The sequence below is a fragment of the Poecile atricapillus genome, chromosome 2, assembly GCF_030490865.1.
Source record: "Poecile atricapillus isolate bPoeAtr1 chromosome 2, bPoeAtr1.hap1, whole genome shotgun sequence".
Taxonomy (NCBI): Eukaryota; Metazoa; Chordata; class Aves; order Passeriformes; family Paridae; genus Poecile; species Poecile atricapillus.
The window spans coordinates 135,181,686-135,206,957 of NC_081250.1; the positions used below are offsets into that span (position 1 = coordinate 135,181,686).

The following is a 25,272-nucleotide window of genomic DNA, read 5'->3' on the forward strand; positions in this document are numbered from 1 at the left end:
TGAAGCTGCTGCTTCACGGGGTGGCCTGGCCCTGAGGTAAATGGCCGGGCCCGAGATACGCTCCCGGCCCGGCGCTGGGGTGCAGGGGGGCAGAGCCCGGCAGTCGCCCCTTCAGACGCTCCCCGGCAGCAGCCGCAGCCGAGCGCACCGCAGCGCTCCCGCCGCAAAGGCGCGGGCAGGCATCACCAGCATCGCCCCGCTTCCAGAGCCTCTCCTCCGCCGGCTCGGCGGGCAGGGGCCCCGCGGCAGCGCAGGCCCCGGCTGCAGAGCCTCTCCTCCGGCTCCGCGGGGAGGCCCCGGGCGGCGGGAGGAATCGCCCCTTGCCCGGGGCTGCGGGGACCGAGGCGGCCGCCGCCCCTTTAAGCTCCAGCTGTTCCTTTCTGCGGCGCCTATTTTTAGCGCGTCCTCTTGGTAGCATCCAGCTCTGCCCCCTGTTTCTCCGCGCTCCCCCGTCCCCCCCCGGTGGTAGGTTCCGCACGGCGGGGGACTGAGCATGTCCGAACGCGCTCGGCAGCGGCCGCCGCGCCGGGGCTGCGCTCGCTCTCAGGGCGGGAAGGAGGGCGCGGGCTCCGCCGCCCGCAAGTAAGTTTGTCCGCGGGCGCGGAACCGGCGCGGGCGAGGGGCAGCCGCCGCCCTGGAGCCGCCTCCGCGCCGCAGGGGCGGCACGGGGCAGGGGTCGGGTTCGGGCTTCGGCGCCCCCCCGGCTCTGGGGGCTGGCTTCGGGCGGGACGCGCGGCGGGACCGGCTGCCCCTGCCCGCCCGGGCGCCTCCGTGCGCGCCTCGGGGCGACCGCAACTTCTCCGCTGCCCGCCCCGGGGTCAGCGGCTCGCGGCCTGGCCGGCTGGGATCGGCCACGGCGGGTCCGCGCTGCGCGGGTCGGCGGCGGGAGAGCGCTCCCCTCGGTGCGTCTGCGGCCCCGCCGGCGGGCACCGAGCGGTGCGGTCCGGGCGCGGTGCGGTGCGGTCCGAGCGCAGTCCGGGCGCGGTGCGGTGCGGTCCGAGCGCGGTCCGGGCGCGGTGCGGTGCGGTCCGGGCGCGGTGCGGTGCGGTCCGAGAGCGGTCCGGGGCTGCCAGCAGCGCTGAGAGAGGCGGGCGGCTGCGCCGGCCCCGCGGAGAGGGCGCGATGCGAAATTACCGAGCGAGTGTCGGCGCAGCCAGCGCACCTTAAGAGTCAGAGCGGCTGCGGTGTTCAAAGGAGTTTCTGATTTAACAGATGGTACCGCAGGAAAGAAACAGTTTGCGGAGGGAAACTGTAATGACACGGGTTTTTTGGTCTCTCATGTGACAATTTATTCTGGTTATTCTTTCAGTTTAGAAGACGTACAGTATTTTAACTTATTGTCAGTAACCAACAAATACCAAATATGCCCCGAGATTTTTGCCTCTGAAAATGTGATTTTATATTAATTTTAAAAATGCTTCTTTTGTTGTTCCGCTCACGAGTAAATCGCTTTAACGCTATGTGTTCCTAATATTAGGGAATGTAAAGTTTTTCACTTAATGTTGAAAGCGGCGTGGTGTAGCTAGTTTCTTTTCCTGTGCTCTAAACCGAGGAAAGGTTTCGGAAGCTGCTTCCCTATTCAAAGGAAGCTTTTTGATATTTACAAAGTTGTATTAAGGTAGTTTTCTAATTAAAATCATAATAGGGGAAGGGGAATTTGAGGAATAGGGGAAGGGGAATTTGAGGAGCTTAGTGTGTCATTGGTGAAAGAATTGGACTGAAGGCCAGTACGGTGCCCTTGGTAGACAGTCTGTCTTTTCATTTAGCAATGCCTATAAGTGTTGTCAGTCTAATGATTCGACTTTTAACACTTTTAAGCCATACTTACCTTTGCACAATGACTTAGATTTGGTGTAGTACTCAGACATGAATATTCATATAATCTTAAATGTCTGCATGTTAAGCCTCGTCAGAGTTTAGGTGTATTTAAAAACAGTTACAGATGCACAAGATGCCATTCCTTTGTATATTCTTGAGCCCGTTAATTAGCGTTATGCAGTGGAGACTGCTGGATTCCGCACCTCTGCAACTTTTCTCCCAATGAAACTCTCACACCTTCACCCACCAAGGCAGCGCTCGCAGAGTAACAATTGATCCGTGGGCTTCTGAAAGCCAGTCTGTGTGATTCGGCTTTGGTCTGTGCATGAATAAACTGCTGTCCTGTCAGTTCCATTTTTATGAGTATGCAGTAATGGGGGAAAATTGAATTATTGAGTTGATGCTTTTTGCCTGCTGCAAAAGACCACAGGAGAATGCAGCAAGAAAGAACAGCCTATGTTGACAGCATAGTGAGAAATAAGGAGGAAAATTCTTGTGCATGACGACCTGCCATTTTTCTGATATGATTAGACTTGATCTGAAATAATATTAGGTGTTTTAAAAATAAATATATTAAGAATATGAGAAATTGTCAAAGCCAGAATGTTAAAATGTTCCTTATGTTCTTGGAGTAATAAGTTGTTTAATTATTTGGGTTGTATTTTACTGTTAAGATGTTTTAATACTATTTATTTTAGTACTAGAGCTCATACATATTAATAGAATTATTTTGGCATCCTAACCAGATAAGGATTCTTTGATAGTCAAAGGATATGCTAATAGAGCATATAAGGATATCCGAAAAATTTATGCTGTGAATTATAATTCCTGTGGAATCTCAGTTGCTTCTTCTTTCTTATTTGAGCCTAACCAGTGGAGATGATAAAATTATTATAGTAACAGTGGGGTTAAGTTGTTTGAGAATGTCTAGTTAACACCTGCTCAGTGTCTTCACAGCTATGTTTCCCTTTAAGCAGAAAAAAAAAAAAAAAAGTAATCAATCGTCTTTCTTAGTGCATGTCTTTCTTTCTGTGAAAACTTTTTTTCTCCACAGTTTACTTAATCTAAAGAAATATCTTCCACGGTTTTGTTTGTTTTAACAAAGTGTATCATCTTGCATTGTAGGAAATATACATACTTCTGGATTTGGGGGAATAACAGAACTATGGAGATAAATGTGAAAATGCTTTTTAGTTTTTTTTTAGTTGAATTTCATTTAAAAACTACACCCCCACTTGGTTCTCGCCCTTTCTGACCCCTCAAATCCCCAGAGACTCAAACCCTGATAATAATGACATCAATTGTTTTTCATAGGGACGTGATGATTATTTAAGGCTGGTAGCAGAAGGCAGTAGTCTAGGATTGTCAGCACTAATGATCAGCTGTTAATTCACAAGGCCTTTACGCACTTGTTTTTTTGTTGATGAGCTACTGTGACTTACTTCTTCACCCTTTAGTAAGCTGCTGTTGTTTCCTAAGTTACTGTAACAAAAATATTAAATTATGCGTACTTTTGAAACATTTGGGAGGTGACAACCTAACAGAAGCAGGCAGTTACTAGTGACAAGCATGATCGAGTGTCAGATTAGTACAAGATTGTTACATGATTGCCAGTGGCTTAGCTCAGGAGATACTGATACTTTTGTTTAGCAGAGCCATTTAGTTAAACGTGGGATGGCTTCCTTGTTCATTGCAGCAGATATTTGTGTCCCTGGTGTGTGAACTGTTGCCATCAGAGGCAGAAGGAGCATTTTGGGATAGGCAAAGAATTGCACATGTTTTGAAGCTCACGGGGAAGACCTTCAGGTGCTCAAAACAGACATTGCTCTCTTAATATCATCGGGGGTATTTTGCGCTGAGGCCAGATGCTTGTGTGGCTCACCTTGCTATTCTGGCATCTGCTCCAACAAGTTTTACTGAAGATTAGATATAGATACAAAGAAGGTCGCTCCTGGATATCTTGTGATGTGTCAAACAGTTTAAGACAGGAAGTTAATTGATCTGCAGGTTGAAGTCTTTCAGATGGAGCAGAGGCCCCTGTCACATAAAAACCTTATCTGTGGCTGCAGCAGCACAACTAGGGAGTTAGGGAGTTTCTCCTGTACGTAAAGCTACTGCTTGTAGCTCACAACTACTCATAGAAGCATGTGATGACTCCTGCTTTATGTTACTCTGGCAAAACAGGATTGAAAACAAATTAATTTTTTTTTTTTTTTTTTTTTTTTTTTTTTTTTTTTTTTTTTGTTATTCTACTACTTTTAATAGGGTAAAATGAAAGAGAGAAGTAGGGGGGAAAATCATAAACCTGTGTCAGTCTTCTGTCTTCCACAGATATTATACTGAGAACTAATTTGAGGTTTGGCTCCCTGACTCTTAAATGTCATGAGGACCATTCAGCCCCACTTTGTTACTCCTCAGGAATGCACTTATGATCTTTATTATTTAATGGTTGAGAAATCATGAAAAAGAGAGGGGTGCTAGACATGGGGGCAAAGGGAAGAGAGGACAGCTACCTACAGGCTGGATGTGTGTCATAATGGAGTTCTCAGCAGAGCCATGAACACAGAGCAAAAACACTGCCTGTCACAAAACAAAGGATTGGACTTTCTCTGGGGCCAATGTGTTATGTCTTGGCCATATAGCCCAGGGATGGTAACATGAGTGGAAAAAATGAGATTGTGTGAGTTTCTTCATGAGTAGCTTGAGAATATGAAAGATGTATCAGTCTCCTCTTTATTCTTTTGGCTGGAGCTGGTTGTTTTCAGGCTTAGAATGGTAAGTCTAAATCAATTTATATACTTCTGGTGAGCTTTTATTCCATATGATTTGGGCCTTATTCACTACACTCCCCCACCCCAGGGTTAATACTTTCTGAGTAATAGTTAATCAACATTGGAAGCCTGACTGATTTGGAAAAGAAGAGTTAAAACTTGTGAAAGAACAAGATTTTCCTAGGACAGCTATAGGCATTGTAAAGCTTGAAAGGACCTTGAGGATCTTGAAGTGACTTGCTAAGTAATAGAAACTGGATGACTCAAGTAAATTCCTATTTGAATGAGACTTAACACCTAGAAAAAAGTTATCCTTAATTTAATATTTTGGAATAAATCTCTCTCAACACTTGTGTATGCATCTAAATCTATTGTGTGCTTTCCAGTTATTGATTAGCCCAAGTTTTTGCTATTAATAACTTATAATAGCATAACTTATAATAACTAATATATTAATAATATAATAAATGCTAAATTATTTTTAGGCTACTGTTGTTTTTATCCAACTTCCAGCGATCAGATCTGGCTATATGCCTGTTCAAAGAGCTACTTATTGGCCAATATTTTAACAGGAAAGTCTGTATCAATTGATGAAGACGTCTTGATAAGACTGAGTCAATCAAATCTTTTGCTCTATGTATTTTCAGTCCTGTTTTGTTTTTGTGTCTGGTCAGTCAGACTGTTTTCCGTCTCTTGGAAGCTATACACCTATTGCCTCCTGGATGCAAATGCTTTTCTTAATGTACAGTAACTTTGCACACAAATTAGATGGGCAAGAAAAAGTCAAGGCCCTAATAGGAAGGAGAGAATGTAAAGAAATCTCTGATGGTGAAGTAAGTACAAGTTATCTTATACTTTGTTGGTAAAAAAAAAAAAAAAAAAAAAAAAATGTGGTCAACAGTGAAAGACGAATGAAAGAAATTTTGAAAACCAAGCGAAGCTGTAGCAGATCTTAGCAAAAGCAAGACCATTTCTGTGGAAGATGGGATCTTTGTTAGGCTGTGAATGAGCGTCAGTTGTGAGAGGTCCACTGCAGTAGTTTACACATTATACAGTCATCAATGACCAAAGACTGTGTCAGCCTGCGACATACACTCTTTGCATCCCCATGAAGAACAGTTGACATATTTGCCATCATGGATGTAAGGTGTTTCTTACTGACCATGTAAAACAAAGATGTAGCAGTTCTGTATCAAACTTGGGATGACTCTGGAAGTATTGCCCCCTGGAAGTGTAGGCACTTTGGTCAGTTGTTATAGTTTGTATGCACTTTTGTTCTGGAAGGTATTCTGACAACCATCAGGACAGATTACTAGAAACTATCCTGTCTTCAGAGGGTGATCTCACCCACCCATGCACCAAAGTTGGAGGAAAAATATGAAACATGAACACATAGCATAGCTGCCTAATAGATATGCTTTTTCTTTCCAGATATATGTAATTCTCATTCATTTCACTGTGAACTTGACTCGTGGAAACAGAAAAGAATTGTCTGTCTCCTGTGTTCCTTCATATAAAATGCTGTTGGGACATAGATGTGAAACAAATTTCAGAGGTAAAACATAATTCAACTGAAATACTTGCATAGATAAATACTACCCAGAAATCTTTACAGAAACTTTATATATGATATGCATACAAAGACAAGACTTTGATACTATTGTCAGAACTGTGTTTTTCCCCAGAGCATAACACAACCAGAGTCCATGAAGATACTTCCTAAAATAACTGTTAATACATTATTAGATATTCCTTAATCTAACCGTAGCTATATAAAACCTTAGTAATAAATCATATTTCATAAATAATACAGAGCATACTAAAAATGTTAGTATTTATAGTCGCTGCAGTGCAATTGGATTCACTTCTGAGTCTTCTTTATACTTCCTTTCTGATTTTAAATTATTAATACTGTCCTATTTCAGAAATTGATATTTGTATACTGTTGATGTAAACCCAATCTATTCAGTCATCTGAATCTTTGACAGTTGAATTCCAAGTGGTTTTATGCAATTTGTTGCACAAAATAACCAGGGCATCCATGTTGTTGATAAAAGGATATTCCAAGGTGATTGATCAATTAATATTACATCTTTTGTAGCTTCTGAAAGGAGAAATGTAACAGCTTTTAAATCCCCTTTAGAGAAGGAAACAAATATTATCCAGGACTATAAGAAGCAATAGCAATAAAAAAGCATGCAGTGGGAAACAAATTGGTTTTTTTTTTCTTCTGGCTTTAATTCTCTATTGGGATCTTATTGTTCATGTCTGTGGATTTTCAGTAATTTTCTCTGGGATTGGAGTCACTATAAACACTAACTACAGTGAAATATTATAACCATAGGAGTAATGCTAATTTATTAGTAGTGAATCTCATTTCTACATGAAACCTCAATCCCCTTGTTGTACTTTCTGCTTCAATAGTTTTCAAAGAACAGCACTAATTTTATGTGTGGACTTAAACTACTGATAGAATTCCCACTCATACCTTCTGTTGCCATTACTATATCACCATGGCAAAAATAAATTGTGTCTTTCTTTGCATGCAGTTTCCATATGTCAGGAAAGATGATAGTAGCACGAATTAGCTGGTCCATGTGGAACACTTGACTGTGAAACTCTTTCCATATGCAAACTGTCATACCTCCTTTTTCTTTTTTCTCATATATATATATATATATATTTTTTTTTTTCACTGAGGTCTGCCTCACATGAAATCTTACATACCTGAGTTTGTGCTTCACTGAGAAAGGTTTACCTGAAACTTAGACACCTCTGAAACAGGAACAGTTAAATAGTTAAGTGTAAGAAATTGTAAGGAAAGTTTTGAGGTGGCATGGACTGAAGTGACAGTAGCATCAGTAAAATGATATTACTAGCTGCACAACATACATAGCATGATATGAGAAGATAAGTTCATTAATGCTGGTGAAATACTCTGGTAATATAGTGATCACCTTGGAGAGGCTCAGGAGGAAATTGATACTTCTGGCATCCTAGCAGAGCTTACCTGGAGTATCCTAAGGCTATAGACTGAACAAGTCTGACCAGACTAGACACAAAGTACCTTATCTGTTCACTCAGTGAGTGGTGCTCTCTGAGTGTGGGTGGAAGCAGTCTTGGTGAAGGAAGTGAAGTGCTCTGTGAGCACATAGCTGAAAAGTGTGTAAAGCTGTTCATCTCTCCTTTTGAAGAAGCTTGTTTAGACACTTGGTGACCTGTGGTTCTTAACTCTGTTGAAAATAGCAGCCACAGTGTATGAGGTGTTGGTACCTAAAAAAGTCCTCATCAAACTGCAGCCAGCCTTCAGAACTGGGGGAGAAAAGCTCCTTGTACTGATAATGTGACCGTGAAAGAAGAGATCCGTGTAACAGTCTGCATAATCATTAGTGAGAACAAGTAAATACAGACAGCAGCAAGGCGGTCAGAATTAAGATACAAATGGTCCTGATTTTGGTGTGATAGTTTTCCTTACACTCCATGAAAGAAATAGTGTCAAAATCATGTTATGTGTCTGCTGGAACTCCAGTACATTTGTACATCGTATCCACCAGCACAAGCAGAGCAAAGTGGTTAAACCTGGTGATGGAGGCAGTGGTTGTTGTTGCCCAGGTGGAGGAAGAGCATGGCTGGGTGGAGTTTGTAATGTTTGGAAGGAGAGTGATGCAGTAGTGAAATGTAACCAGACACTATCACTAGGGAGGTTTATCTAGTTCCAATCCCCTGCCTTGGGCTCATCTCCCACTAGACCAGGTTGCCCAAAGCCCCATCCAACCATGCCTTGAACACTGCCAGCAAATGGGGCACCCACAACTTCTGTGGGCAATTTGTGACTGATTATTTACTGTGACAGTGAACAACAAATTGTCTCACTGCAGTTCTGTCACAAATGTTGCAGGAAATATTGCAGGAGGTGCCGCAGGAAGTTTTGAGCCAGGCTTAGATTATACCTAGATACAAAGCTTGACCTCACTGGAGGTTAAAAGGAAGGTATTGCAAATATAGTAATATTGAGAAACACCCAGAAAATATGCCCTCACCTTCCCATGTGTATTTCCCCCAAATTCCTTTGCCTTCTGCTCTCCCCAGATTTCAGGGGCCAGTGAGTTAGACGTCGTGAAACTGTAGCACAGGCAGAATCCAAACTCATTACTGCTCTTCCCAGTGTGCCCACAGTCACTTCTAGGTACACACCCAAAGGTAGAGGCTTTGTAAGATTTTGTGGCAGCGGGCAGTAAAAATGAATTCTCCTAATTAATTGCTATGTCACTTTCTTTGGGGATCATAAGAGACCAGTGTTTGGAAGCCATGGGTCTTTCTTCAGCTGAAATAAAGGAAATCTTGAGGAAATAAGAAAGTTGTCATTGATAGGGAGGAAATTGTTGCATCTCCATGATCTCTGAATTCCTGTAATTGCTAATTGCATCCTGTTTTCTACTTCCCCTTTGCAGTTATTTTAATTACAAATCACTACGGCAAAAGTACCTGTCTCTGTTGCTGTCTGAATGAATCCAAAAGGAAGAACAAGAAAAAAATTATTTTATTTATTCCACTTTTCTGAAATAGTCAAAACTGTAGATCAGTTTTCTGGTTTTAGTTTTCCAAATGTATACCTCTATGTAAGCCAGTAGATATTTAGATAATAAGAGAATTTGGTTTTAATAACTTCCTATGAAAAGCACAACTCCATTTTCCAAAGCTATGTAAATACTTTCTAGGTGTAATAATTCACATTTGCCAAAATGAGCCAGTTTTATACCTGTGTGAGGGCAAAAGCAGTCACCATGTGCTTTAATACCTATGAGTTAGGTCACCTCATGTTAAGTGAATGTTGAAACACTGACACAGATTGTCCAGAGAAGTTGTGGATGCCCCATCCCTGGAATGGGTTGATGGCTGGATGGGGCTTCGAGCAATCTGGTCTAGTGAAAGGTGTCCCTGCCTGTGGCAGGAGGGTTGGAACTAAATAATCTTTGAGGTCCCTTCGAACCTGAATCATTCTATGATGATTATAAGAAAGATTTTAAAGAGCAGTCTGAAAAAAGTGAGGATAAATGAATATAAATTGTGCCAATCTACAGAAATGCAGACTGATATGGTGTGAGACAGTGAAGCTGGTGTCAGCAGCTTGTAGTGTTCTAGATGCTTGTACCTGACATTTTATACCATGGTGCTTAAACAGTGGCACCATGCAAATTTCAGTGCATCAAGCATTCAGTTTCCATGCCAGGATTATATTACTCAAGTTTGTTTGGAGTTCTGGACTGTTGCAATTTTAAACCACTAGTGTTTTGTCATGTGTCTTTGTGTAGGAAGATTCCCATTTAATACAAATTGAATTGTGATAAATTAATGATTGTGACCAACTCTGAGCTGTAGGATATCTGAATCCTGCAAATGTGTTTATGCTTAAGATACAAGTAGCGGGCTAACTTGAATGACAATCTTATTACATCTAGTCTGTTCTTGGTGCATTGTTAATCATACCTCCTCACAGGTTAAGAAAGGTAAAATGATAGTGTTTTCTCTAAAGAAAACAAGCTTATCATCCATTTCTTGATTGTGGATTAGAAATGCAACATTATTCCTGAAGGACTTCAGGATACAACCTTCTAACATGCTTTCTCCAAACACGAATCTATTGCTTTGTGCAAATCCAGTCAGGAGGAGCGCAGGCAAGTCTTCTTCATTGTAAATCATCACAGCTGAAACAAGATAACTGTCATTGTTCTTTAGCATGTGACATTTAGAAAAAGTTTCTGTTATTTGAAACAGTAATTTTTTGTGTTACTCATTTTGATACTGTTTCAATTAGGCTCTTGATGTTGAATAGAACATACTTGTATTGATGCATGAAATATATGTATCACTTTGTATGAAGAAAGTTTGGCTCTGTGCAAATGAGCATTTGCATTTATAGAATATAATAATGATTTAACAGACTTGTAAGAGTGCATGGCTTCTAATTATGAAGAACAACACTGGATCTGAGGTGACCATTTGGGTCAAAATTTTTCTCTGCCTACCCCAAATCCTACTGGCCTCTGGATACTTTGTCTTCCTTGAGTCTGTAGTTACGGATACACTTTTAGTCTTGCTAATTGTCTACACTAATTTTTTTCTTTTTTTAAAGCATGCTGATGCAAAAAAGTGGTTTATGTGAGACCATTAGGGGAATGTTTCAAGAATGGTTGTACTTTGGAAGCCTAGTTTCTTAAAATGACTTGAGAATGGTTGGTTAAAGGTGAGGGACAAGAAAAACATTTAATTTCAACCTTCAATTAAGGTACTAATAGAGTTTGAGACAGAAGATTACAGAATCTATGGCTTAGTCTCTTTCAGAGTACTACTTCATTGAAATTCATGCCTAAACTTGTAATTTTTTTCCTTCTTGCATGCTATCAATATTTAGAAGTTTTAGTTCTGATATTTCCTATCAACGGATGTTTTTTAATATGAATTTATGATCTAAACCAAATAGAATTGTACAGAGCAACAGTAGTTCCTTAGTAAAACAAAGAAGTTTAACCCTTCCCTTAAAAATCTACTTCATCAGGCTCTAGAGTCTAGGACAGGGACAGACTTTGACTAATTTTATTTTAACATATGGAAGATGCTGGATGATTTTCCCTTGAACAGCTCTACAAATCGATAAGTAATGAAAAATAGGTTCTTCCCATGTGTTAGTGAAGGGTCAGATACTGTATTGCTAACAGCTTCGAGCCATGTGTGGAGAATATTTCTACTTTCTCTTTGTCAATAGAGAAGCAACCATTGCATGTTTATACTTATATTTATTATAAATATATTTATAATATATAAATGTATTTTTTGTCTTCTACCTTCTGGCTGATTGGTGAAACTAAGCTTCCATGAGCTGGATACACATGCTACAAAAAATATGAATTTGTAGTTTCTTCTTAATCAGCTTTAAAAGCACAGAAGGCTTTTTCTGGTGCAGCACCACTGTTTTTATGATTTTTTTTTTTTTTTTTTTTTTTTTTTTTTACATGTGAATGGTATCTGAATGCTGTTCACCCCAATGGACAGAGTGGTGGCAAAACATTTTGCTGTTGGTGATACGGTCAGAAGAGAGAGCTCATTCTGTGATATAAACCCTTGAGTATTTTAATTGTAGTATAGACAAGAACAAATGCCTCAATTTTGTTCTTTGCAATGTCCAGCCTGATGCAGTGAGAAAAATAAATTGCACAAGTTTTTTGTACACTACTATTATGTGTAATGCTCTTGTTTCAAAAATTTCAAGTAGCTCTATTGTCCTTGCCAGTAAAACAAAGAGATTACAGGAGTAGAGTGAACCACCCCCCCACCCCCCCTTCATTCTCCTCCAATTAATTTGATTCCTGCTAAAATCCTGTTTATGTTTGAAAAAGAATGACCTTGAAACATTGTAGTTCACAGTTCAAATCTTTTGGTAAATATTGGCTTATATACAGGGTGACCTGAATAGAAATAATGAGTAGACAGTAGAATCTTTTGTTGTTGAATTTCTCATTATTTTTTTAAGGTGTTCATTTTTCATGTCCCTCTATTTGTTGTATGAAGGATAAATTTAGTGTTGTGGAATCAATAATATTTCCCATTCCATGGTCACAGCCCTTATTTAATGCTATTGGCACAGTCATTTTTATAGATGCTCTGCATAATGTATCAGCATGGGCCAGATTTTTGTCTGTGACTCAGAAAGTGTTGTAATTATATTGGTGCAGGCAGCTCCATCTCTTATGAGGCTATAGTTATGATAGTGAGTTTTCTGCATGAATGGAGAATTTGTAAGCCTGCATCAACATTAAATAAATAACCTCTGACAAGTGTTGAAGTTTTACTTCAATTATGTGATAATGTTTGGTTTCTGTCAGAGGGCTGTGTTGTTCTCCAGCACCCCCATTATGTGCCTGTATTTGCAGTGAAAGGAAGGTAATTTGTGCCCTCATAGGTTCTGTTGGGATTGTGGTGATTTTGATAAGAATGTTCACTGTCAGTCTCACTCCTCTTATTCCCTGAATCGCTTCAAAAGTGCCATGGTTTAATATTGCTGGAAAAAGTGCCTGATGCAGACAGTCTGAAATTACGTGAAAACTGCTTGTAATAGCTGCACTTTAATACCAGAAACAGAATAGAGGAAACTATTTATGCACAAATACAGACAGCTTGAATCATCAGCTGGTGGTGAAAAACTCATGTGTGCATCCAGCCAGGCAGAAAAAATACTGACTTCCACTCTAGTTCAACAAAGCCATAGGAGTTTTTGAAACTCATAGGCATGGGCTTAATTACTACAGCGTACCAATTTTACCTGAGTTGAGAGAAAGGAAGCAGTATGATTTTACATTAATGAGATGTACAAAGCTGAACTAACAACAGTGTCCAGTTAGGCACAGGTGAGGCACAGGTGTCTGGATGGACTGTTTCCCGTGTGCTGCCTGTGCTTTTTGGGATGATGCAGCTCTCAGGTTATATGTGGACATCACAGCTAAGAAGGGTAATAAGATAAGCCCCTTCTGGCTGAAAAAAGATCAGTGCTAAGCTTGAGCATGACGCACATGTAGGCTTTCCTTTGGACTTCCACCTGGAATAGCAAGAGGACATAAAAACTCCTTTCCTCCTCAGCTAATGAGACCTAGGGGATTCCCATATTGGTCACCTCCTGTTTTAATCTGCTGAGAACAGCCTCCTAAGGCAGGCAGGTTTCTGACCTTTATTCAGTGATCTGTCAAAGGGTTTGGTAGGTAATATGTGATGTCTTTGCTCAATCCTGATTTCAATCCTTATACTGTAATCCTAAAAATCAGACTACTAAACAGTGGAATGAATGTCCAGTGCTATTTTAGTAGCACTTGAGCCAGCAGCACTCTTATTATTGATATAATTGCATATAAAGTTGACTCTAATAATAAAAAATAAGATCTTACTTAACCTTTTTGATGGTTTTCATATTAATAATGACTTGCAAAAAAAAAGAACATAAAGAAACAACTAGATATATGTTTCTTAGGAAAAAGAATAGAAAAAAATTAAAACTAATTCTAAGTTTTAATTAGGGAAAGATTAACTGTATAATTAGCTTTATTACAAAGGCATTACTAGGTCCCATTTTCTTCTTTATTGAAGTTGAAATGTCTCATGTGAGCATTTATAAATCTTAAAACTCTGCAAATGGAGGCTTCAATACAGGCACCACGTTTCATTTCTGTCTTATTGATCTTAAGGTATTATCAACACTCACAAATAGACAATTGCAAATCCATCTTAAAATTGAACTACTTGCCATTTTCATGATATTCTCTCATGAGGCTTGCTATCTGAGATCTGTCTTTTTAATTACCATTTGCTGTCATTCAGCACTTCCTGCACTTTAATATTATAGTGCAAATACCTCTGAATCCATCCAGGTTTATTTCAGTCCCTTTTCTGTTTCCATGCTGTTTTCAGTCCCAAGTAGTTTTTATCGAATGTTCTCAAACAACTTGATTGGTAAAGGTTCAGAAAGCAATAGTAACAGCTCATAGTTTTAAGATTCTCTGGAAAACCAAATAATTAGATTGTTTCTCTTTTGATTTTTAGTGGAATTATGGCTTCATAAGATAGAATCCAAGGCTTCAACAAAACTTAATTGTCATGGCATAAATTATCTGCAAAATAAGAAAACTCTAGTATTGGTAGCATGTGTAGCATTCCTAGTGATGAAAGCAAAACATAATGACTTAGGAATACATGTGATGCTTGTGGCTCCTGTCTTATGCCTGTATGTGTAATTGGCCAGAAAATAAAAGAAATATCACAATAAAAGGTTCAGATAATTGGCTACTCTGTTTCAATGCTAAGATCAAAGCAGTGTGATGCCTGTGCTGATATTCTTTGCTGTTCTAAAGCTTGGGTCTTAGCTCTTCCTAAATAGAATTAAATTCAGCCATTGCTAGACATGATTTTCTGCAGTGCTAAATTCTTACTAATTTTTAAAAGTTCAAAAATACTTGGGCCTTTACTGAAGCCAGTAAGTGCAGTGTGTGTTGATGAAGGTCAAAATCAGACAGAAAGTTGCATGCCAGGGCACAGTATACACAAGGCCTAATCTCGCCAGGCTCCATCATTTAATTCTGCATAGCTAAATCTGAACTTTGCTCTTGAATTTTCCAATGATGAAATGTCTTTCTATCCATGGATGACCTGAACTACTTGGCATACTACTTTCTTTTCTTAAGTTCAGCCTTCTCAAATACTATGCCTTTATTTCTCAGGTTAAGTTTGAGAATGGCATCTTTTGTTTTCATGTTTTGTATGAGACAGTATGGGTAACACAATTCAACCCTGTAACTTCTTTTTTGTTTGAATACACGTTATAGGAAAAATAAAAGCAAAGAGTCATTGTTTGGTGTTTGGCTGGCCACAAAACTAGATGTTAGAAGCATGCTAAGAAACTGAGCATTTTTTCTGATGAGATGTTTTACAGTGATGTTTTAGGGATTGATATTACCTGCTTTTAAATTTCTCTTGTGGTGTTAAATTTCCTGAGTATCTAAATGTAAATCTTATGCCTCCTACTTTTGAAAATGCTGTAGTTTTTACTCAATTATTTCCTTGTCAGTGTGATTCATATATTTTCTACAGTATCTCTCATTTGACAAAGTAAACCTGTGTGCTGTTTCATTATTGCAATGGTGAATTTTAATTTGCTTTATATTTTAATTTCTTCTTGAGGGTGACTTTATGACCTCAATTTTATGAGTCAAGAAGCTCCTGCTGTAAAATCAGTCTGCTTTTTCTATTTGAGTGAAGCAAATTTTTATGTACAGGATAAGAACTGAACTGATTTTACAGGCTTTTGTTTGGCAGTTTGATAGGATTTTTTGATCCAGCTCTGGCCTTGTCATACCACATTTCCTTAGAATTCCTGTAGTCTGTGTTTTGGTGAATGGTCTGATGTTAATATCTTGAGTCATTCATCGCACATATCCTTTCAAGTGCTTAGGATAAAGACTGTTTCAGACATGAATTTAGTGAGGTTATTGCAACCTAAAGTGTTCTGTTCATCTCTGTTCTTCTTCCTCTGTTCATAATGGAGTGGGTATAATTTTGGCAGCAAGATTTCATGTTACTTGTTGCTCATTATGTAGCAATCTCCATCCAGAGAAGATATGAATCCAAACTGTTATTCTAGTGAAGCTTGTTTTGAAGTTATTTGTTTCAGATTGGGACTGCTTTGACCAGTGGTACATTAAATAGAGTGAAATGCTTTGGAAATACTTTTTAGTATATTTATGTGTGTACATATAGTTTCAGACTGTTTCATGTCCTATTTGTTCTATGCTGTCTTGAGTATGTCTGTGACTAAGTCTCTCTCTCTCTCAAACATGTTAATTTTCATGTGGATTCATTTATTTTCTTAACTTTTTTTTTTATTTCACAAAGTCAAAAAAAATTGCTTTGACCTAGCTTGCAAAATTTTTTGGTTCTATTGAACATACTACTTGGAAATTATAGTTCAATTTGAATGGAAAGGTTTCATCTTTTTTTAAAATTGCATTATAGCTGTCAGATGAAGTATTGTCAAGTATTGTGTGAAGTATTGTCTCTTCCACATGCAACTGAAAATGGTAATTTAAAGTCAGACTTTTGTAAGCAATTTTTTACAGAATTTAAAATTCTTCTCTTATAATAGAGGGCCACTGTGCAGTTTTCATGGAGGGAGTAGTTTCTTCTGCTGTTGCTAGATTGGTCTTGAGCTCTTGTTTCTAATTACCAAAAAGAAGCACAGCAGCATCCTTTCATATCAGGAAGAAAGCTAGGGAAAAATGTAGCATTGAGATAAGGCAAAAAGAAAAAAACAGAAGTTCTTCAGCAGCATCTTGGAGACAGTCTCGTCAGTTGCAGTTTTTCATTTTAGATTTAATTTTCCCTTGTAAACTGCTTAGGGAAAAAAAAAAAAGATAAGACTACTTTTTGCAGAAAGAATGATCTCTTCTAACCTTTACCTACATTTGGCTGCTGCAAAATACAATAGTTAGGTCATAGACATATAGCAGCAAATAAAAATGTAATAGTTTAAAGATAAGCCTAATCACAGACAAAATCTGATACTCAGTACACTCTGTGAGTGACTTGCCATCTTTCCTGACAGTCTCATGGGGGTCTGTTCCTTCTGTACAATCTTCTTATTTTCCAGATTTTGCCCACCCCTCCTTGGGAAACTGTAATTTCTTGCAGGGATGCCTGCTAGGAGGCTCCTCTGGGAGAAGGTGTGGACCCAGAGTGCACTTCTGCCACCATCACTTGCCATCTGGGCTGCTTTATTCACCTGTAGTTCATCTTCTTAAACATAGGTACTGGTATTTGTTCATTTCTCTCCTGTGTGTATTTGTGTATTCATAAACCAGTGTGTCTTGAACAGTGATGGTTTTCATTCTCTAACCCAGGAGTAGAGAAAGGGCTTAGAGCAATGGATATTTAGTTTATTAAAAGGCAGAATATGTATTTTCCCATTTTTCCCAAGTTCTGTATATGTGTAATATTGAGTCTTTAATTTCTATCATCTTCTGCACCCTTAATTTAATCTTAGTGCAAGGAAGGTTGTCAGTTCTAAAAACTACAGTTAGAGCTGTGAAAAATAGCATTCACTGCAAAATGGGATTTCTGATTCAAGCAAATATACTTCCAAACAGTAGTTCTACTTCCCAAAAAGGCAGACCCACTGTAATACCCTATGATGAGGTGGCAGACAGGGCAATCCAGGCAATCTGCTTGTCTCACTGTAGTTTGCTACATGTACTTAGTCCTGAATGACTTAAAGTGAAAATCTCCATAAACCTCCCTTAGCGGGGTGTGTGCCCCACTAGATTTATGTGTTTAAACATGGTGGTTCTGTTCATTCATTGCTGGCCAAAGAGTTTTTTAATTCTGGTTTGCATACATGCATGTGCTGAAGGCCTAAACTATTAATAAAATATAGTAACTATATTTTCAGCCTTCAGAAATCCATTTAGGCAACAGATGAGATTACAGTTGATGTACCTGGATAGATGAGTTGTGATTCCCGTATAGCTTTTTGGAAATATTGTACACATTCTACTGTAAATTCCGGAAATAGGCAGGCTGCTCTTTGTGAAGTTTACAGTGTTGAAAACAGGGAGTGATTTGTATTCTTTGGGCTATGTTCTTTAACTATGTCAGGATGATAAACAGAAACTCCATGTTAATCTGACTTAGTAAGGAGCTTTCAGGATGCAAGTTAGCAGATTTGTAATCTGACTGTTTGTAAACAGATACGGTTGTTGACCTTGCTCATTCTGGATGTGCCTCATCACTATAGCTTCAGAAAAGCATAATACGTTTTCCCCATTACCTAAATTGCACAAATAAAAATGGAAGACAGAGCTTTCTGCCATACATTTCTCAAATAACTGCATTATCCCACAGCTAGTGGGATATCCACAGGGCCTAGTGTTGTTTTCATGTTCTTATGCAATGCTTTTAATCCTCAGTGATCGGCATCCTTTAAGAATAAGAGTGTCCAGTTTTTCACTCCAATTATTTTTATGGGCTTACAGTACACATACACTTGTGCTGCTTAGAAACCACTGTGTGAAATAAATTGATTAATAACAAGCTGTATTTAAGTGTTCTGCTGCTGGGCCTGTTGTCTTTTTCTATTACTTTTTAAATTTTTGTTTATATTATGCAAAATAAATCAAGCTTGTCATTTAGGCTGGAAAAAAAAAAAAAAAGGTGAACACCAAACTCTTAAATTCTACCTCTTTAAAATGCTGAGTGTTAATTTGGCTTCTCAGTAGAAACTGTCATGAGAGGCAATATGACTATATTATAATTGTGTGAAAGCAAAACATCTGCAAGACTGAAGGAACATCAAGTAGGTTTGTTTTCTAATAAGGTACTTGAAAAGGAATTAAAATTATTAAAAAGATATTACTGCTGTGACATGTAAAATAGTAATCCAGTGGTTTCTATCTTCCATTCCTCACACAGAAAGCAGAAGTTACTTAGTGGGAATCTCAGAGATGTCTCATCCTTGGAAGTTTGCTTGCATACCTTTCTAGGATTGAACCAACCAAAAAGGTGTCAGGTTGGGTAATACTGTGGCAATTTTATCAAGAAAATAGGACCAGTTTTCACAAAGACTACATATTTTTGCATTTTCCTCATAAACCCAGTTTATGCCCTGTCAACCATATCTATTCTTTTGTCAGTGGTGCTTTAGTTTGCCAGTGGGGTGATGGTGTTCCTGTTGCCTTTTGTATGGGAAGTTAAGTCCCTGGGTAGCTCTTCATACTGTATGCCCATTCAGAGTATCAGCACTTGATTCATGAATTCTAGCTGCAGAGTGAGAGTGTAGTGACTGTGGATCTAATTACTGCTCTGTAGCAACTCATCTTCCTTTTATATGACCTTTTTACTTTAAGATTTAAAAACGTCAAATCCAGAAACATGTAGCTAGACAGTGTGAGTTATTCAGAAATGCTGACTGCAGCCAATTCCCCTTACTAACAGAGCAGTAATCCATTTACTCTTACTTCTTTTTTTAAACCTAAAGTATACCTGAAGCTAACCAAGGAGTACATGGCTAAGTAATATCTTTATCGGAAAAACTCTTAATTGGTTTTATATTCATTGATTTGTGAAGTCTCCCAAAGTCTTGCAGGAGGTGCTGTGTTTCTTTATGCTTTGTGAACTTCTGAATCTTCCCAAAGTAAAAGAGTTTGTTCTGATACTGGAGAATATTGCACCACTGGGAAGGTGGCAGGCAGCACATCATGTCCTGGCACCTTGTGTCTCGCAACCAGTGGGCAGATACTCTGTAAAGCACAATTGATAAACTCTATAGCAGACTGAAGCATCTGTCGCGCCTACTCGCTGCCTTGGCTTCATGCCTCTTGCATCCCTGATATCTGTGTCGCCTTGCACCACTAGAAAAACTGACAGGCTTCTGGAAGGTATTTTGGATCTTGCCTTCAGGTGTTTTAGTCCTTCCCTGAATCTGTCGTTACTCAGTGTGGTAGAAAGCCAACTGCTGCCATTTTAATTCACACTAAATAACAGCCGAGTTCATTGAGATGACTGGAACTACTTAATTAGGAGCAAATCTGTAAACAGAGTTTCAACATCTGATTCAAGGAAATCTGGAAGAAACTTACTGAGAAACAGGAGAATGGCCATCATGCAAATTACTACATTTTTTGCTCATGTTCATGTGTGTGCACAAATACCCAAGTGCACAGCACCTTTGTAGTGTCTCTAATGGAAAATTTTCAGTCAGTGGCAATTTGGCTTAACATGCTATACTGTGGCCTGATATTCAGAGAAAGATTTTTGTATCTGAATTACCCATTTTTCTGCTTAAAATTGTTGACTGTAAACCTATTTGTTTTCTTTTTTATTCAGCTAATTCCAATGACCATAACTGACTTCAATGGCTTTAAACTGAAAAAGAGTAGATTAGATAAAGGAGAAATTATTTGCTGTGTGGACTGTAAGGCATTAGAAGAGTTTTCCCAGAGAAGTAGTGGATGCCCCAAAATCAGAGTGTTTAAGGTCTAGTTGGGTGGGGCTTTGCACATCCTGGAAAGTGTTGCTGCCCATGGCAAGGAGGTTGGAACTAGATGATCTGTTGCAGTCCTTTCCAACACAAACCATTCTATGATTCAGTGACTTCAGTTAAGCTTCTCCAGACATTTTAAGTAAGCAAAATATATTCAGTGACAGTGATGATTGATCTGCCTGTCATATAAGGAACTATGAAGCAGTTTTTAGTATGTTAAAGACCTAAGTGTTTCCTGCTTATATTCAGTTTCTGTTTTGGGAAAACAAGATGTCATAAATGGCAGAGTTAAGTAGAGAGCTGCAGAAGAGAGGTAAGCAAGCAATGATCAAATATAAACTGCATAATGGAAGGAAACTTATTTTGGTTCCCTGAACATGATACAGAATGAAAAATGTTTACCAGTGTTCATGGCTAAAAAGAGAACCAGGTCATTCTTCCTTTCTTCCTTTCCACTACCACTGTAAACACTCACTCCTAACAGACCCTCTCAAACAGTTTTGTGTTTTTAGGCATTATCTTGCACGTCATCATGCTACTACATGCTGCCTTCCCTACTGAGAAACTATTATAGCACGCTGGACAATAAAGGCTGCCTGCTGTGATGAATGCTGGCTACCCAAGGGCAATGACATCCCTCCTGACTTCACTTCTGAGTTGCTGACTGTGCCTCCCAGCAGACTTATATGAAAGATCTTAAGAATAAACTGATCCTCAGTTTCTTAGCTGGTCAAATAAATTGCAAAAAATCCTAAAAGAAGGAAATGTGTTACAGTTTATTGTTGAGTACAAAGTAACCAGCTAATTAAATTCATTTTGTTAACAGGCAGGGGGAACTGCAAGTTAGCGCAAATGGAGAAAAAATGTTTTTTCAGTCTTCTCTATACAGCTTGGTGACTTTATTTTTAATTTTTATTTTTTCCAAAGGCTTCAAAAAGTGAATTTCAACATCTGACTTATGTATGGTTGCTCCAAGCTGTTCATGAATAAAACTGATCAAGACTTCTTATTGATCAGATTTTGATTTCTTCTCAGACAAAATAAACCCAAGAATGCTGCATTTATCTGCCTGTAGGAATATTCTTTTCATGTACTCAGGTAATTGCAGCAGTAGTTTTATCAGTTCTTGATGAATTTGGAATTTCAAAATATTTCTAAGAGTCAATTTCCTTCTGGTTTTGTTGTTTGATGTTTGATTTTTATTCATTTTACATTTAGTTTTTGATTTGATTGGTATCTTGAAAAGTTTGTGATACAAACTGTCGTATTCTGCTTATAAAAATTTGTAAAAACCCTTTAGCTTTGTTACATTATTTAGCTTTCAAATGCTGTTTTTAATTTTTTGTCTTAGAAAAAAACACTGCTATGACACTGTCTCTCTCAACAGAAGGAGAATGGCTATTGAGGGTAAAAAAAATCTTAGGGTCAATTCAGTTATCCTACAATGTTTTCCTGATCTTCAGTGATGATGTGCAATGTTTTTGTTACAGCGCAGCTGCACTAGGCTTTTTCCTGTTTCTAACAGGTTGTTGCTAATTCTTTCAGAACCTACAATGCAACACGTATATTTGATTCCTCAGGGTGCAAAGGGGACCAGAATGATCTGTTTACTGCTTGTGCCTTACTCTTAAAACCTGTAGTTAAGTCTGACTTTATTGAAGCTGCAGACTCTTAGAGGGTAGTGACATGGACATGCAGGTTGTTGTCCAAACAGAATATTCCAATATCTAGAACCTGGAAAAAGCAACACTTTCCAAAGATTCTTAAGCAATTGTGCTAAATTTTGTTTTAGGATAACGTGCCAGGAAAGAGACGGAAGAACAGTTTCACTTGTACACACTGAGTGATAGTCTCAGTTTTTTAATTAGGTGTGCCAGGATTTGCAGAGTGCCTGCAGGTTGCGTGGTTTTCTGGCTTGCTGAAGGATATGGCATCTCTACAACTGGGATTTCCTGGGCTCAGCTCCCAGTGTGGCATTTTTGCACTTTTTTAGGAGATACTCTCATTTGAGTCCTTTGAAGCTATTCCAGCAGTTGAATTTGACCCACTCTAGGACATTTTACCCCAAAATCATTAGCTTGACCTGTATTCTTAACCAGCTGTAATCAGTTTCCCATATTACCCACAAAGTTTATTCTGGTTGCAAAATGCTGTGATAACTACATTTTCCTTGTCAAGGATTATTTTCAGTTGTTCTAGTAGCCATCTTTTAGAGTGCCAGAGATGTGCCAGGGCCAACAGATATGATTGCCTTACCTCTTTTGATACTGTCTCCCTAAAAACATCCTAGAAAAAAAGGTTGTAGATCCTATGTTTGAAGGTAGTTTGGCAGTCAGGGACCTGGCCTTCATTACTATTAATTGATACCTGAGCAGCCCTCTCTCAAACCCTGCAGAACTGCCATCTGTGTTTGGCATACCTGGAACCCAGAGGGACTGTTGTCAGAGCTGGTCTGCAGATGGGGAATCCATGAGCACTTGAGAAAATGTAATCCTGAGACTGATGTCTCCTGCAAAAGCTGTAACTTGATAGACTGGATTAAGACTTGATAGACTTGATAGACTTGATAGACTGGATTAAGGTGCCTCTTAGTGTATCCATTCCAAATATTTTGAGAGAAATGATCACTTTTACATGGATTTGAGGCAAGAAAGAACTTTCCAAAGGAAAACTTTAAATAAATTTGGTGAAATCTAAGGCTTATGGTTTCTTCTCCTGAAAATTTGCATTTCAATATTGGTAATGTATTCTTCTGTCACAGAAAAGATTTGGAGAGTTACACTGAAGATAAGCATGTAGTAATCTAGTTCTCCTATTTTGTTTTCATCTCACATGGAAATCCACTAGTGAGTCCTGGAAAACTCAACTCCAATAGCATAATAATAAAAAGAAGGGGAAAAAAAGGCCCTTCATTCTTGTGACACAGGACAAATGCAGTACTCACGGGTGGTGTTATAACTTGGGACTGTATGTTATAGGCTGTTAAGTGTTCCACTAAGCCATGTGTTTGATTCAACAAATAAAAAAGACATTTACCTAGTACTTTCCTGGGGATTTTATTCTTGCAAAATAAAGTTTCTAAGTGTCCAGAAGATCACTGCATATTTTATTTCTCTCTCCTGGTCCTACATGCAACAGTTAGTATTCAGCTTTGGACATCAGATATGGTCCTTTTCATCCCAAATTAAATTCTTTGGTTGTGTTTCTACTGAACACCAAGATAAAGACACGTACTGCAGAGAGGACTCGGCATGCTTGTAGTAGTGACCTACAGACTTCATGACTGACCCTTCATTTATCCTGCATTGTGGCTACCCAAGGGACGGTATCAAAACTTTCCAAGCAGTTAAAATGAGCTGGAATATTTTCATGGTGTTTTTTTGTTTGTTTGTGTGTTTGTTCCTCTTCATTTGGACCATGTATCTTCTACTCTTGGCCAAAAGATGTTTTTCCCTGCAGAGATTGGGTGAAGTATTGTACCAAGAGATGCCAAAAGACATCTCTCCAACTCATGTATATAGTTGTGGAAGAGCATCAATTTCCTCGACAAATTTTGACTAGTAAAAATAAGCACATACAAAGCTCCTTCCCTGCTCTTTTTAACTTCTGCAAATTATGAACTATTAAAATTAAAGTAAAACTTCCTTTAACACCCTTTCATTGATTAGGCTTTTTATAATGTGATGATGTTAAAGATTTCTTGTAGCAATAGGAACACCATGGCTGGAGAATGGAGGAGCCCTCCTTTAAACTGTAGAACAGGAACAAGTGTTGATATTAAAGATCTGTACTTCCCATCTTTAGCCTTCTGCTGGGAGGAGTTAGATACCATGCAAAATTTTCTCAGAACATAGTTTCAAATGCCAAATTAAATATCTTATTTTTTATTACTAAACTGTTTGGTGTGAGTAGCGTTATGGGCTGTTCATTCCAACAGCCTATGTGGTATGAGAGCTGTTTTTCTGTACTTGAAAGGATCATACCTTACCAATCATAAATTTACCATGTCCAGATGCCAGGTTTTGAACCTAGGACAAAGTTACACTGGGCATGAATATAAACTGTGAGAGGAGTGGGTGGAGAGCAGCCCTGCAGAAAGGAATCTGGGGGTGCTGGAGCTGGGGCAGCATGTCAGTGGGAGTCTGCAGTGTGCCCTAGCAGCCCAGAGGGAAAACTGAATCCTGGGGTGCATCAAACAAGGCATGACCAGCTGGGCTATTTGGTGTTGATGCTGATTTGAGGCCTCATCTTGAGCCCTGAGCACACTTCTGTACCCCACCATTGAGGCAGGACATGCAGGTGCTTGAATGTGGCCAGAGGGGGACAGCACAGATGGTGAAAGGGCTGGAAGTCACCACCCTGTCAGGAGTGGCTGAGGACTTTGGGGATCACCTGTGGTGACAGTGACAGGACTGGAGGGAGTGGCCTGAAGTTGTGTTAGGGGAGGATTGGTTTGGGTGTTGGGCACTGGAACTGGCTGGAACAGGGAACTGGTCACAGCACCAGCCTGCCAGAGTTCAAGCAGCATTTGGACAATGCTCTCAGGCACATGGTGTCACTCTTGGGGTGTCCTGTGCAGAGCCAGGAGTTGGACTTGATGATCCTTGTAGGTTCCTTCCAACTGAGCATACTTTATGATTCTGAGGTCTGTTCCTTGTACCCATGTTTTTAAAGCTGCTAGAGAAAGATGTATGACTTAGGTGCCTATTCAAAGATTTGGCAAACATGTAGCAGCTCAGGACTGTGCAAGATCTTTCTTGTCACCTTCTCCCTTTCTGGTCAAAGGCTACATTGCTGTTGCAGAATATGGGATTCTAGAATATGAGATTCTAACTTTCTTATCTTTTTTCTTTTTTTTTCTTTTTTTTTTTTTTGGCATGGGGAGAACAGTAGAGGAAGTAAATTGAAAGCTGCAAGAGTTAAGAGACAAAAGGAGACATGACAAGAAAATACAGAAATATCTCTAATTCTAGTGAAATTCAGATAAGACATTTCTTATCTGAAGATGTGAGGGATGGGAAAATCATTTTAATCTCTTATTCTTTGAGCTGGCTTATTCTTACCAGCTCTTGGCCTAAAGGCAGCAGAGGTTAACAGCAATGCAGTATTTGC

At 39.2% G+C, this 25,272-nt stretch overlaps 1 protein-coding gene across 4 annotated transcripts in view; it reads left to right on the plus strand.

Annotated features, from left to right (window-relative positions):
* Positions 1 to 224: 224 nt before the first annotated feature.
* The window catches only part of OXR1 (oxidation resistance 1), a 260,352-nt gene continuing 235,304 nt past the window's right edge, over positions 225 to 25,272 (plus strand). For 2 of the 4 annotated variants that reach the window (XM_058833199.1, XM_058833203.1), the window contains exon 1: positions 479 to 582. In XM_058833199.1, the coding sequence (XP_058689182.1) occupies positions 494 to 582 (89 nt within the window). In that variant the 5' untranslated portion in view covers positions 479 to 493. Of the gene's footprint in view, positions 583 to 25,272 lie in introns of all 4 variants that reach the window. The other 2 variants (XM_058833205.1, XM_058833202.1) reach the window with 2 other exon arrangements.